Raw genomic sequence first — 15312 nt, 5'->3', positions numbered from 1 at the left:
TGCCAGTATTAGCAGCAGCAGTAGTTACAGCAGTGTCAGTGACAGTGTCAGTGTGTAACGGGGTCAGTGGTGCTGGTGTTGACAGTGACAGTGGTGATTAATAATTATTAGTGCCAGTATTAGCAGCAGCAGTAGTTACAGCAGTGTCAGTGACAGTGTCAGTGTGTAACGGGGTCAGTGGTGCTGGTGTTGACAGTGACAGTGGTGATTAATAATTATTAGTGCCAGTATTAGCAGCAGCAGTAGTTACAGCAGTGTCAGTGACAGTGTCAGTGTGTAACGGGGTCAGTGGTGCTGGTGTTGACAGTGACAGTGGTGATTAATAATTATTAGTGCCAGTATTAGCAGCAGCAGTAGTTACAGCAGTGTCAGTGACAGTGTCAGTGTGTAACGGGGTCAGTGGTGCTGGTGTTGACAGTGACAGTGGTGATTAATAATTATTAGTGCCAGTATTAGCAGCAGCAGTAGTTACAGCAGTGTCAGTGACAGTGTCAGTGTGTAACGGGGTCAGTGGTGCTGGTGTTGACAGTGACAGTGGTGATTAATAATTATTAGTGCCAGTATTAGCAGCAGCAGTAGTTACAGCAGTGTCAGTGACAGTGTCAGTGTGTAACGGGGTCAGTGGTGCTGGTGTTGACAGTGACAGTGGTGATTAATAATTATTAGTGCCAGTATTAGCAGCAGCAGTAGTTACAGCAGTGTCAGTGACAGTGTCAGTGTGTAACGGGGTCAGTGGTGCTGGTGTTGACAGTGACAGTGGTGATTAATAATTATTAGTGCCAGTATTAGCAGCAGCAGTAGTTACAGCAGTGTCAGTGACAGTGTCAGTGTGTAACGGGGTCAGTGGTGCTGGTGTTGACAGTGACAGTGGTGATTAATAATTATTAGTGCCAGTATTAGCAGCAGCAGTAGTTACAGCAGTGTCAGTGACAGTGTCAGTGTGTAACGGGGTCAGTGGTGCTGGTGTTGACAGTGACAGTGGTGATTAATAATTATTAGTGCCAGTATTAGCAGCAGCAGTAGTTACAGCAGTGTCAGTGACAGTGTCAGTGTGTAACGGGGTCAGTGGTGCTGGTGTTGACAGTGACAGTGGTGATTAATAATTATTAGTGCCAGTATTAGCAGCAGCAGTAGTTACAGCAGTGTCAGTGACAGTGTCAGTGTGTAACAGGGTCAGTGGTGCTGGTGTTGACAGTGACAGTGGTGATTAATAATTATTAGTGCCAGTATTAGCAGCAGCAGTAGTTACAGCAGTGTCAGTGACAGTGTCAGTGTGTAACGGGGTCAGTGGTGCTGGTGTTGACAGTGACAGTGGTGATTAATAATTATTAGTGCCAGTATTAGCAGCAGCAGTAGTTACAGCAGTGTCAGTGACAGTGTCAGTGTGTAACGGGGTCAGTGGTGCTGGTGTTGACAGTGACAGTGGTGATTAATAATTATTAGTGCCAGTATTAGCAGCAGCAGTAGTTACAGCAGTGTCAGTGACAGTGTCAGTGTGTAACGGGGTCAGTGGTGCTGGTGTTGACAGTGACAGTGGTGATTAATAATTATTAGTGCCAGTATTAGCAGCAGCAGTAGTTACAGCAGTGTCAGTGACAGTGTCAGTGTGTAACGGGGTCAGTGGTGCTGGTGTTGACAGTGACAGTGGTGATTAATAATTATTAGTGCCAGTATTAGCAGCAGCAGTAGTTACAGCAGTGTCAGTGACAGTGTCAGTGTGTAACGGGGTCAGTGGTGCTGGTGTTGACAGTGACAGTGGTGATTAATAATTATTAGTGCCAGTATTAGCAGCAGCAGTAGTTACAGCAGTGTCAGTGACAGTGTCAGTGTGTAACGGGGTCAGTGGTGCTGGTGTTGACAGTGACAGTGGTGATTAATAATTATTAGTGCCAGTATTAGCAGCAGCAGTAGTTACAGCAGTGTCAGTGACAGTGTCAGTGTGTAACGGGGTCAGTGGTGCTGGTGTTGACAGTGACAGTGGTGATTAATAATTATTAGTGCCAGTATTAGCAGCAGCAGTAGTTACAGCAGTGTCAGTGACAGTGTCAGTGTGTAACGGGGTCAGTGGTGCTGGTGTTGACAGTGACAGTGGTGATTAATAATTATTAGTGCCAGTATTAGCAGCAGCAGTAGTTACAGCAGTGTCAGTGACAGTGTCAGTGTGTAACGGGGTCAGTGGTGCTGGTGTTGACAGTGACAGTGGTGATTAATAATTATTAGTGCCAGTATTAGCAGCAGCAGTAGTTACAGCAGTGTCAGTGACAGTGTCAGTGTGTAACGGGGTCAGTGGTGCTGGTGTTGACAGTGACAGTGGTGATTAATAATTATTAGTGCCAGTATTAGCAGCAGCAGTAGTTACAGCAGTGTCAGTGACAGTGTCAGTGTGTAACGGGGTCAGTGGTGCTGGTGTTGACAGTGACAGTGGTGATTAATAATTATTAGTGCCAGTATTAGCAGCAGCAGTAGTTACAGCAGTGTCAGTGACGGTGTCAGTGTGTAACGGGGTCAGTGGTGCTGGTGTTGACAGTGACAGTGGTGATTAATAATTATTAGTGCCAGTATTAGCAGCAGCAGTAGTTACAGCAGTGTCAGTGACAGTGTCAGTGTGTAACGGGGTCAGTGGTGCTGGTGTTGACAGTGACAGTGGTGATTAATAATTATTAGTGCCAGTATTAGCAGCAGCAGTAGTTACAGCAGTGTCAGTGACAGTGTCAGTGTGTAACGGGGTCAGTGGTGCTGGTGTTGACAGTGACAGTGGTGATTAATAATTATTAGTGCCAGTATTAGCAGCAGCAGTAGTTACAGCAGTGTCAGTGACAGTGTCAGTGTGTAACGGGGTCAGTGGTGCTGGTGTTGACAGTGACAGTGGTGATTAATAATTATTAGTGCCAGTATTAGCAGCAGCAGTAGTTACAGCAGTGTCAGTGACAGTGTCAGTGTGTAACGGGGTCAGTGGTGCTGGTGTTGACAGTGACAGTGGTGATTAATAATTATTAGTGCCAGTATTAGCAGCAGCAGTAGTTACAGCAGTGTCAGTGACGGTGTCAGTGTGTAACGGGGTCAGTGGTGCTGGTGTTGACAGTGACAGTGGTGATTAATAATTATTAGTGCCAGTATTGGCAGCAGCAGTAGTTACAGCAGTGTCAGTGACGGTGTCAGTGTGTAACGGGGTCAGTGGTGCTGGTGTTGACAGTGACAGTGGTGATTAATAATTATTAGTGCCAGTATTAGCAGCAGCAGTAGTTACAGCAGTGTCAGTGACGGTGTCAGTGTGTAACGGGGTCAGTGGTGCTGGTGTTGACAGTGACAGTGGTGATTAATAATGATTAGTGCCAGTATTAGCAGCAGCAGTAGTTACAGCAGTGTCAGTGACAGTGTCAGTGTGTAACAGGGTCAGTGGTGCTGGTGTTGACAGTGACAGTGGTGATTAATAATGATTAGTGCCAGTATTAGCAGCAGCAGTAGTTACAGCAGTGTCAGTGACAGTGTCAGTGTGTAACGGGGTCAGTGGTGCTGGTGTTGACAGTGACAGTGGTGATTAATAATGATTAGTGCCAGTATTAGCAGCAGCAGTAGTTACAGCAGTGTCAGTGACGGTGTCAGTGTGTAACGGGGTCAGTGGTGCTGGTGTTGACAGTGACAGTGGTGATTAATAATGATTAGTGCCAGTATTAGCAGCAGCAGTAGTTACAGCAGTGTCAGTGACAGTGTCAGTGTGTAACAGGGTCAGTGGTGCTGGTGTTGACAGTGACAGTGGTGATTAATAATTATTAGTGCCAGTATTAGCAGCAGCAGTAGTTACAGCAGTGTCAGTGACAGTGTCAGTGTGTAACGGGGTCAGTGGTGCTGGTGTTGACAGTGACAGTGGTGATTAATAATTATTAGTGCCAGTATTAGCAGCAGCAGTAGTTACAGCAGTGTCAGTGACAGTGTCAGTGTGTAACGGGGTCAGTGGTGCTGGTGTTGACAGTGACAGTGGTGATTAATAATTATTAGTGCCAGTATTAGCAGCAGCAGTAGTTACAGCAGTGTCAGTGACGGTGTCAGTGTGTAACAGGGTCAGTGGTGCTGGTGTTGACAGTGACAGTGGTGATTAATAATTATTAGTGCCAGTATTAGCAGCAGCAGTAGTTACAGCAGTGTCAGTGACAGTGTCAGTGTGTAACGGGGTCAGTGGTGCTGGTGTTGACAGTGACAGTGGTGATTAATAATTATTAGTGCCAGTATTAGCAGCAGCAGTAGTTACAGCAGTGTCAGTGACAGTGTCAGTGTGTAACGGGGTCAGTGGTGCTGGTGTTGACAGTGACAGTGGTGATTAATAATTATTAGTACCAGTATTAGCAGCAGCAGTAGTTACAGCAGTGTCAGTGACGGTGTCAGTGTGTAACGGGGTCAGTGGTGCTGGTGTTGACAGTGACAGTGGTGATTAATAATTATTAGTGCCAGTATTAGCAGCAGCAGTAGTTACAGCAGTGTCAGTGACGGTGTCAGTGTGTAACGGGGTCAGTGGTGCTGGTGTTGACAGTGACAGTGGTGATTAATAATTATTAGTGCCAGTATTAGCAGCAGCAGTAGTTACAGCAGTGTCAGTGACAGTGTCAGTGTGTAACAGGGTCAGTGGTGCTGGTGTTGACAGTGACAGTGGTGATTAATAATTATTAGTGCCAGTATTAGCAGCAGCAGTAGTTACAGCAGTGTCAGTGACAGTGTCAGTGTGTAACGGGGTCAGTGGTGCTGGTGTTGACAGTGACAGTGGTGATTAATAATTATTAGTGCCAGTATTAGCAGCAGCAGTAGTTACAGCAGTGTCAGTGACAGTGTCAGTGTGTAACGGGGTCAGTGGTGCTGGTGTTGACAGTGACAGTGGTGATTAATAATTATTAGTGCCAGTATTAGCAGCAGCAGTAGTTACAGCAGTGTCAGTGACAGTGTCAGTGTGTAACAGGGTCAGTGGTGCTGGTGTTGACAGTGACAGTGGTGATTAATAATTATTAGTGCCAGTATTAGCAGCAGCAGTAGTTACAGCAGTGTCAGTGACAGTGTCAGTGTGTAACGGGGTCAGTGGTGCTGGTGTTGACAGTGACAGTGGTGATTAATAATTATTAGTGCCAGTATTAGCAGCAGCAGTAGTTACAGCAGTGTCAGTGACAGTGTCAGTGTGTAACGGGGTCAGTGGTGCTGGTGTTGACAGTGACAGTGGTGATTAATAATTATTAGTGCCAGTATTAGCAGCAGCAGTAGTTACAGCAGTGTCAGTGACAGTGTCAGTGTGTAACAGGGTCAGTGGTGCTGGTGTTGACAGTGACAGTGGTGATTAATAATTATTAGTGCCAGTATTAGCAGCAGCAGTAGTTACAGCAGTGTCAGTGACAGTGTCAGTGTGTAACGGGGTCAGTGGTGCTGGTGTTGACAGTGACAGTGGTGATTAATAATTATTAGTGCCAGTATTAGCAGCAGTAGTTAGAGTAGTATTAATGACTTTATTAATAATTTCTAAGTTCCCCACAGATGTCTCTCATGTTTCCACGGCGATTGTTCTGGCGACTGGGGCGGGACTTCCTCTCAGTCCCTTCACGCCCCTCAGGAGGTGGGAGTGACAGAGGGCGCTATGATGTCATCGTGGTGGGAGGCGGCCATGCAGGGACTGAGGCTGCTGCCGCGGCAACTAGGCTGGGGGCGGAGACTTTGCTCATCACCCAGCGAATTGCAACTATTGGTGAGTAAATACTCCCAGACTACTAACCCCTCTGAGTATCTGTATTAACCCCCCTCTCTCTCAGTGCAGTGTTAATGTACTGGAGTGTCCAGTCAGTGTGTCTGTATTAACCCCTCTCTCTCTCAGTGCAGTGTTAATGTACTGGAGTGTCCAGTCAGTGTGTCTGTATTAACCCCTCTCTCTCAGTGCAGTGTTCATGTACTGGAGTGTCCAGTCAGTGTGTCTGTATTAACCCCTCTCTCTCAGTGCAGTGTTAATGTACTGGAGTGTCCAGTCAGTGTGTCTGTATGAACCCCTCTCTCTCTCAGTGCAGTGTTGATGTACTGGAGTGTCCAGTCAGTGTGTCTGTATTAACCCCTCTCTCTCTCAGTGCAGTGTTAATGTACTGGAGTGTCCAGTCAGTGTGTCTGTATTAACCCCTCTCTCTCAGTGCAGTGTTAATGTACTGGAGTGTCCAGTCAGTGTGTCTGTATGAACCCCTCTCTCTCTCAGTGCAGTGTTAATGTACTGGAGTGTCCAGTCAGTGTGTCTGTATTAACCCCTCTCTCTCTCAGTGCAGTGTTAATGTACTGGAGTGTCCAGTCAGTGTGTCTGTATTAACCCCCCTCTCTCTCAGTGCAGTGTTAATGTACTGGAGTGTCCAGTCAGTGTGTGTGTATGAACCCCTCTCTCTCAGTGCAGTGTTAATGTACTGGAGTGTCCAGTCAGTGTGTGTATTAACCCCTCTCTCTCTCAGTGCAGTGTTAATGTACTGGAGTGTCCAGTCAGTGTGTCTGTATTAACCCCTCTCTCTCTCAGTGCAGTGTTAATGTACTGGAGTGTCCAGTCAGTGTGTGTGTATTAACCCCTCTCTCTCTCAGTGCAGTGTTCATGTACTGGAGTGTCCAGTCAGTGTGTCTGTATTAACCCCTCTCTCTCAGTGCAGTGTTAATGTACTGGAGTGTCCAGTCAGTGTGTCTGTATTAACCCCTCTCTCTCAGTGCAGTGTTAATGTACTGGAGTGTCCAGTCAGTGTGTCTGTATTAACCCCTCTCTCTCAGTGCAGTGTTAATGTACTGGAGTGTCCAGTCAGTGTGTCTGTATTAACCCCTCTCTCTCAGTGCAGTGTTAATGTACTGGAGTGTCCAGTCAGTGTGTGTGTATTAACCCCTCTCTCTCTCAGTGCAGTGTTAATGTACTGGAGTGTCCAGTCAGTGTGTCTGTATTAACCCCTCTCTCTCTCAGTGCAGTGTTAATGTACTGGAGTGTCCAGTCAGTGTGTCTGTATTAACCCCTCTCTCTCAGTGTAGTGTTCATGTACTGGAGTGTCCAGTCAGTGTGTGTGTATTAACCCCTCTCTCTCTCAGTGCAGTGTTAATGTACTGGAGTGTCCAGTCAGTGTGTCTGTATTAACCCCTCTCTCTCAGTGCAGTGTTAATGTACTGGAGTGTCCAGTCAGTGTGTCTGTATTAACCCCTCTCTCTCAGTGCAGTGTTAATGTACTGGAGTGTCCAGTCAGTGTGTGTGTATTAACCCCTCTCTCTCTCAGTGCAGTGTTAATGTACTGGAGTGTCTAGTCAGTGTGTCTGTATTAACCCCTCTCTCTCTCAGTGTAGTGTTCATGTACTGGAGTGTCCAGTCAGTGTGTGTGTATTAACCTGTCTCTCTCTCAGGGGCTCTCTCCTGTAACCCCTCTATGGGTGGGATCGGGAAAGGTCACCTGGTTCGGGAAGTTGATGCTCTTGATGGCGTCTGTGGGAGAGCTGCTGACAGCAGTGGGATCCACTTCAAGGTCCTGAACCGCAGGAAGGGTCCCGCAGTCTGGGGACTGAGAGCACAGCTGGACAGAGAGACATACAGAGACACCGTCCAGGTACTGAGAGCACAGCTGGACAGAGAGACACACAGAGACACTGTCCAGGGACTGAGAGCACAGCTGGACAGAGAGACATACAGAGACACTGTCCAGGGACTGAGAGCACAGCTGGACAGAGAGACATACAGAGACACTGTCCAGGTACTGAGAGCACAGCTGGACAGAGAGACACACAGAGACACCGTCCAGGTACTGAGAGCACAGCTGGACAGAGAGACATACAGGGACACCGTCCAGGTACTGAGAGCACAGCTGGACAGAGAGACATACAGAGACACCGTCCAGGTACTGAGAGCACAGCTGGACAGAGAGACACACAGAGACACCGTCCAGGTACTGAGAGCACAGCTGGACAGAGAGACATACAGGGACACCGTCCAGGTACTGAGAGCACAGCTGGACAGAGAGACATACAGAGACACCGTCCAGGTACTGAGAGCACAGCTGGACAGAGAGACACACAGAGACACCGTCCAGGTACTGAGAGCACAGCTGGACAGAGAGACATACAGAGACACTGTCCAGGTACTGAGAGCACAGCTGGACAGAGAGACATACAGAGACACCGTCCAGGTACTGAGAGCACAGCTGGACAGAGAGACATACAGGGACACCGTCCAGGTACTGAGAGCACAGCTGGACAGAGAGACACACAGGGACACTGTCCAGGTACTGAGAGCACAGCTGGACAGAGAGACATACAGAGACACCGTCCAGGTACTGAGAGCACAGCTGGACAGAGAGACACACAGAGACACCGTCCAGGTACTGAGAGCACAGCTGGACAGAGAGACACACAGAGACACCGTCCAGGTACTGAGAGCACAGCTGGACAGAGAGACACACAGAGACACCGTCCAGGTACTGAGAGCACAGCTGGACAGAGAGACACACAGAGACACCGTCCAGGTACTGAGAGCACAGCTGGACAGAGAGACACACAGAGACACCGTCCAGGTACTGAGAGCACAGCTGGACAGAGAGACACACAGGGACACCGTCCAGGTACTGAGAGCACAGCTGGACAGAGAGACACACAGAGACACCGTCCAGGTACTGAGAGCACAGCTGGACAGAGAGATACACAGGGACACCGTCCAGGTACTGAGAGCACAGCTGGACAGAGAGACACACAGGGACACCGTCCAGGTACTGAGAGCACAGCTGGACAGAGAGACACACAGGGACACCGTCCAGGTACTGAGAGCACAGCTGGACAGAGAGACACACAGAGACACCGTCCAGGTACTGAGAGCACAGCTGGACAGAGAGACACACAGAGACACCGTCCAGGTACTGAGAGCACAGCTGGACAGAGAGACACACAGGGACACCGTCCAGGTACTGAGAGCACAGCTGGACAGAGAGACACACAGAGACACCGTCCAGGTACTGAGAGCACAGCTGGACAGAGAGATACACAGGGACACCGTCCAGGTACTGAGAGCACAGCTGGACAGAGAGACATACAGAGACACCGTCCAGGTACTGAGAGCACAGCTGGACAGAGAGACACACAGGGACACCGTCCAGGTACTGAGAGCACAGCTGGACAGAGAGACACACAGAGACACCGTCCAGGTACTGAGAGCACAGCTGGACAGAGAGACACACAGAGACACCGTCCAGGTACTGAGAGCACAGCTGGACAGAGAGACACACAGAGACACCGTCCAGGTACTGAGAGCACAGCTGGACAGAGAGACACACAGGGACACCGTCCAGGTACTGAGAGCACAGCTGGACAGAGAGACACACAGGGACACCGTCCAGGTACTGAGAGCACAGCTGGACAGAGAGACACACAGAGACACCGTCCAGGTACTGAGAGCACAGCTGGACAGAGAGATACACAGGGACACCGTCCAGGTACTGAGAGCACAGCTGGACAGAGAGACATACAGAGACACCGTCCAGGTACTGAGAGCACAGCTGGACAGAGAGACACACAGGGACACCGTCCAGGTACTGAGAGCACAGCTGGACAGAGAGACACACAGAGACACCGTCCAGGTACTGAGAGCACAGCTGGACAGAGAGACACACAGAGACACCGTCCAGGTACTGAGAGCACAGCTGGACAGAGAGACATACAGAGACACCGTCCAGGTACTGAGAGCACAGCTGGACAGAGAGACACACAGGGACACCGTCCAGGTACTGAGAGCACAGCTGGACAGAGAGACACACAGAGACACCGTCCAGGTACTGAGAGCACAGCTGGACAGAGAGACACACAGAGACACCGTCCAGGTACTGAGAGCACAGCTGGACAGAGAGACACACAGAGACACCGTCCAGGTACTGAGAGCACAGCTGGACAGAGAGACACACAGAGACACCGTCCAGGTACTGAGAGCACAGCTGGACAGAGAGACACACAGAGACACCGTCCAGGTACTGAGAGCACAGCTGGACAGAGAGACACACAGAGACACCGTCCAGGTACTGAGAGCACAGCTGGACAGAGAGACACACAGAGACACTGTCCAGGTACTGAGAGCACAGCTGGACAGAGAGACACACAGAGACACCGTCCAGGTACTGAGAGCACAGCTGGACAGAGAGACACACAGGGACACCGTCCAGGTACTGAGAGCACAGCTGGACAGAGAGAACACAGGGACACCGTCCAGGTACTGAGAGCACAGCTGGACAGAGAGACACACAGAGACACCGTCCAGGTACTGAGAGCACAGCTGGACAGAGAGACATACAGAGACACTGTCCAGGTACTGAGAGCACAGCTGGACAGAGAGACATACAGAGACACTGTCCAGGTACTGAGAGCACAGCTGGACAGAGAGACATACAGAGACACTGTCCAGGTACTGAGAGCACAGCTGGACAGAGAGACATACAGGGACACCATCCAGGTACTGAGAGCACAGCTGGACAGAAAGACAGAGACGTGGAGACGCTGTCCAGGTCCTGTCCAGCCTGACCCTCCTGCTCTGTGTCCCCCAGCGGGAGCTGATGTCCACTCCCAGGCTGACCATCCTGGAGAGCTCAGTGGAGCAGCTTCTCACAGACGAGCCTGACCCCCAGAGTCCTGGACAGCGCCGGGTCACTGGAGTTCGGCTGGGTCAGTGCTGTAGTGTCCCTTCAGTGTGCGTGGGAGCCTGTCTGTCTCTCGGCGTGCGTGGGAGCCTGTCTGTCTCTCGGCGTGCGTGGGAGCCTGTCTGTCTCTCCCTCTCAGGTGAGGGGGTGTGTGTGGGCCTGTCTGTCTCTCTCTCAGGTGAGGGTGTGTGTGTGTGGGCCTGTCTGTCTGTCTCTCAGTGTGTGTGTGAGCCTGTCCGTCTCTCTCTCAGGTGAGGGGGTGTGTGTGAGCCTGTCTGTCTCTCTCTCAGTGTGTGTGTGTGGGCCTGTCTCTCTCTCAGGTGAGGGGGTGTGTGTGGGCCTGTCTCTCTCTCAGTGTGTGTGTGGGCCTGTCTGTTTCTCTCTCAGGTGAGGGGGTGTGTGTGGGCCTGTCTCTCTCTCTCTCAGGTGAGGGGGTGTGTGTGGGCCTGTCTGTCTCTCTCTCTGTGTGTGTGTGGGCCTGTCTGTCTCTCTCTCAGGTGAGGGGGTGTGTGTGGGCCTGTCTGTCTCTCTCTCAGTGTGTGTGTGGGCCTGTCTGTCTCTCTCTCAGGTGAGGGGGTGTGTGTGGGCTGCAGTGCTGTCGTTCTCACCACGGGCACCTTCCTGTCTGGCTCCCTGTTCCTGGGGTGCTCCTCGACGCCGGGGGGCCGGAGGGGGGACCCTGCGTCGCCGGGCCTGTCTCGCTGCCTGGGCGGGGAGCTGGGCCTGCGGCTGGGCCGTCTGCGGACCGGGACCCCTCCGCGGATCCGCCGGGCCTCGGTGGCGTTCGACAGGATGGAGCGACACGAGGGCGATAGCGCCCCCACGCCCTTCAGCTTCCTGAGCGCCAGTGTGGGGGTACAGGTGAGCGACCCCTGACCCCTGACCCCTGACCCCTCACCCTAACCCCCACGCCCTTCAGCTTCCTGAGCGCCAGTGTGGGGATACAGGTGAGCGACCCCTGACCCCTGACCCCTCACCCTAACCCCCACGCCCTTCAGCTTCCTGAGCGCCAGTGTGGGGGTACAGGTGAGCGACCCCTGACCCCTGACCCCTGACCCCTCACCCTAACCCCCACGCCCTTCAGCTTCCTGAGCGCCAGCGTGGGGGTACAGGTGAGCGACCCCTGACCCCTGACCCCTAACCCCCGCACCCTTCAGCTTCCTGAGCGCCAGTGTGGGGGTACAGGTGAGCCACCCCTGACCCCTGACCCCTAACCCCCACACCCTTCAGCTTCCTGAGCGCCAGCGTGGGGGTATAAGTGAGCAACCTCTGACCCCTGACCCCTCAGCCTAACCCCCACGCCCTTCAGCTTCCTGAGCGCCAGTGAAGGGGTACAGGTGAGGGACCCCTGACCCCTGACCCCTCAGCCTAACCCCCACGCCCTTCAGCTTCCTGAGCGCCAGTGAAGGGGTACAGGTGAGGGACCCCTGACCCCTGACCCCTCAGCCTAACCCCCACGCCCTTCAGCTTCCTGAGCGCCAGCTCAACACTCTGTGTCGTGTCTCCAGCCAGACCAGCAGATTCCCTGTTTCCTGACTCACACAAGCCCAGCAGTGGAGGTCCTGGTCAGAGAGACTCTTCACCTCAACTCCCACATACAGCAGGACACGCAGGGCCCACGGTACGAGCCTGCTCCTCTCCTCTCCTCTCCCTGAGCTACTGCTCCTCTCCTCTCCTCTCCCTGAGCTCCTGCTCCTCTCCTCTCCTCTCCTCTCCCTGAGCTCCTGCTCCTCTCCTCTCCTCTCCTCTCCCTGAGCTCCTGCTCCTCTCCTCTCCTCTCCCTGAGCTCCTGCTCCTCTCCTCTCCTCTCCCTGAGCTCCTGCTCCTCTCCTCTCCCTGAGCTCCTGCTCCTCTCCTCTCCCTGAGCTCCTGCTCCTGCTCCTCTCCTCTCCTCTCCCTGAGCTCCTGCTCCTCTCTCTCCCTGAGCTCCTGCTCCGCCCTCTCCTCTCCCTGAGCTCCTGCTCCTCTCCTCTCCTCTCCCTGAGCTCCTGCTCCTCTCCTCTCCTCTCCCTGAGCTCCTGCTCCTCCCTCTCCTCTCCCTGAGCTCCTGCTCCTCCCTCTCCTCTCCCTGAGCTCCTGCTCCTCTCCTCTCCCTGAGCTCCTCCCTCTCCTCTCCCTGAGCTCCTGCTCCTCCTGCTCCTCTCCCTGAGCTCCTGCTCCTCCCTCTCCTCTCCCTGAGCTCCTGCTCCTGCTCCTCTCCTCTCCCTGAGCTCCTGCTCCTCTCCTCTCCCTGAGCTCCTGCTCCTCCCTCTCCTCTCCCTGTGCTCCTGCTCCTCTCCTCTCCTCTCCTCTCCCTGAGCTCCTGCTCCTCCCTCTCCTCTCCCTGAGCTCCTGCTCCTCCCTCTCCTCTTCCTGAGCTCCTGCTCCTCCCTCTCCTCTTCCTGAGCTCCTGCTCCTCCCTCTCCTCTTCCTGAGCTCCTGCTCCTCTCCTCTCCCTGATCTCCTGCTCCTCCCTCTCCTCTCCCTGAGCTCCTGCTCCTCTCCTCTCCTCTCCCTGAGCTCCTGCTCCTCCCTCTCCTCTCCCTGAGCTCCTGCTCCTGCTCCTCTCCCTGAGCTCCTGCTCCTCCCTCTCCTCTCCCTGAGCTCCTGCTCCTCCCTCTCCTCTCCCTGAGCTCCTGCCCTGAGCTCCTGCTCCTCCCTCTCCTCTCCCTGAGCTCCTGCTCCTCTCCTCTCCTCTCCCTGAGCTCCTGCTCCTCTCCTCTCCTCTCCCTGAGCTCCTGCTCCTCCCTCTCCTCTCCCTGAGCTCCTGCTCCTCCCTCTCCTCTCCCTGAGCTCCTGCTCCTCTCCTCTCCTCTCCCTGAGCTCCTGCTCCTCTCCTCTCCTCTCCCTGAGCTCCTGCTCCTCCCTCTTCTCTCCCTGAGCTCCTGCTCCTGCTCCTCTCCCTGAGCTCCTGCTCCTCCCTCTCCTCTCCCTGAGCTCCTGCTCCTGCTCCTCTCCTCTCCCTGAGCTCCTGCTCCTCTCCTCTCCCTGAGCTCCTGCTCCTCTCCTCTCCCTGAGCTCCCTCTCCTCTCCTCTCCCTGAGCTCCTGCTCCTCCCTCTCCTCTCCTCTCCCTGAGCTCCTGCTCCTCCCTCTCCTCTCCTCTCCCTGAGCTCCTGCTCCTCTCCTCTCCCTGAGCTCCTGCTCCTCTCCTCTCCCTGAGCTCCTGCTCCTCTCCTCCCTGAGCTCCTGCTCCTCTCCTCCCTGAGCTCCTGCTCCTCTCCTCTCCCTGAGCTCCTGCTCCTCTCCTCTCCCTGAGCTCCTCCCTCTCCTCTCCCTGAGCTCCTGCTCCTCCCTCTCCTCTCCCTGAGCTCCTGCTCCTCCCTCTCCTCTCCTCTCCCTGAGCTCCTGCTCCTCCCTCTCCTCTCCTCTCCCTGAGCTCCTGCTCCTCTCCTCTCCCTGAGCTCCTGCTCCTCTCCTCTCCTCTCCCTGAGCTCCTGCTCCTCTCCTCTCCTCTCCCTGAGCTCCTGCTCCTCTCTCTCCCTGAGCTCCTGCTCCGCCCTCTCCTCTCCTCTCCCTGAGCTCCTGCTCCGCCCTCTCCTCTCCCTGAGCTCCTGCTCCTCTCCTCTCCCTGAGCTCCTGCTCCTCTCCTCTCCCTGAGCTCCTCCCTCTCCTCTCCCTGAGCTCCTGCTCCTCCCTCTCCTCTCCCTGAGCTCCTGCTCCTCCTTCTCCTCTCCCTGAGCTCCTGCTCCTCCCTCTCCCCTCCCTGAGCTCCTGCTCCTCTCCTCTCCTCTCCCTGAGCTCCTGCTCCTCTCCTCTCCTCTCCCTGAGCTCCTGCTCCTCTCCTCTCCTCTCCCTGAGCTCCTGCTCCTCTCCTCTCCTCTCCCTGAGCTCCTGCTCCTCTCCTCTCCTCTCCCTGAGCTCCTGCTCCTCTCCTCTCCTGAGCTCTCCTGGTGAGAGGTCACCACAGAGCAGCATGTTTCCCTGGCCCTGGAAGTGACCGATCTCCGTGTGGAGACTGGGGAGAATTCCCTCACTGTAGTAGGGGGATTCTGAGGGCGGGATGCTCCTCTCTCTCTCAGGTACACTGTCAGGTACACTCCTCTCCTCTCTCTCTCAGGTACATGCTCCTCTCTCTCTCAGGTACACTCCTCTCCCTCTCTCTCTCCTCTCTCAGGTACACTCCTCCTCTCCCTCTCTCTCCTCTCTCTCTCAGGTACATGCTCCTCTCTCTCTCTCCTCTCTCTCTCAGGTACATGCTCCTCTCCCTCTCTCTCCCCTCTCTCTCAGGTACATGCTCCTCTCTCTCTCTCTCCCCTCTCTCAGGTACACTGTCAGGTACACTCCTCTCCCTCTCTCCTCTCTCTCTCAGGTACATGCTCCTCTCTCTCTCTCCTCTCTCTCTCGGGTACATGCTCCTCTCTCTCTCAGGTACATGCTCCTCTCTCTCTCTCCTCTCTCTCTCAGGTACATGCTCCTCTCCCTCTCTCTCTCAGGTACATGCTCCTCTCCCTCTCTCTCCCCTCTCTCAGGTACACTGTCAGGTACACTCCTCTCCCTCTCTCCTCTCTCTCTCAGGTACACTGCTCCTCTCTCCTCTCTCTCCCCTCTCTCAGGTACACTGCTCCTCTCTCTCTCTCTCCTCTCTCTCAGGTACACTGCTCCTCTCTCTCCCTCTCTCGGGTACATGCTCCTCTCTCTCTCAGGTACATGCTCCTCTCCCTCTCTCTCCTCTCTCTCTCAGGTACATGCTCCTCTCCCTCT

At 53.6% G+C, this 15312-nt stretch overlaps 1 protein-coding gene across 3 annotated transcripts in view; it reads left to right on the top strand.

Annotated features, from left to right (window-relative positions):
* Positions 1-15312, top strand: part of mto1 (mitochondrial tRNA translation optimization 1) — a 42006-nt gene that overhangs the window by 16226 nt on the left and 10468 nt on the right. For 2 of the 3 annotated variants that reach the window (XM_088633800.1, XM_088633802.1), the window contains exons 2-6: positions 5499-5716; positions 7369-7568; positions 10539-10656; positions 11200-11492; positions 12140-12252. In XM_088633800.1, the coding sequence (XP_088489926.1) occupies positions 5499-5716; positions 7369-7568; positions 10539-10656; positions 11200-11492; positions 12140-12252 (942 nt within the window). The remainder of the gene's footprint in view (positions 1-5498; positions 5717-7368; positions 7569-10538; positions 10657-11199; positions 11493-12139; positions 12253-15312) is intronic. The other variant, XM_088633803.1, reaches the window with a different exon arrangement.

The sequence above is a fragment of the Lepisosteus platostomus genome, chromosome 6 (genome assembly GCF_059453375.1).
Source record: "Lepisosteus platostomus isolate fLepPlt1 chromosome 6, fLepPlt1.hap1, whole genome shotgun sequence".
NCBI classification, from domain to species: domain Eukaryota; kingdom Metazoa; phylum Chordata; class Actinopteri; order Semionotiformes; family Lepisosteidae; genus Lepisosteus; species Lepisosteus platostomus.
Note: the sequence above shows the minus strand (reverse complement) of the source record. Positions and strands in the feature narration are given on the sequence as shown.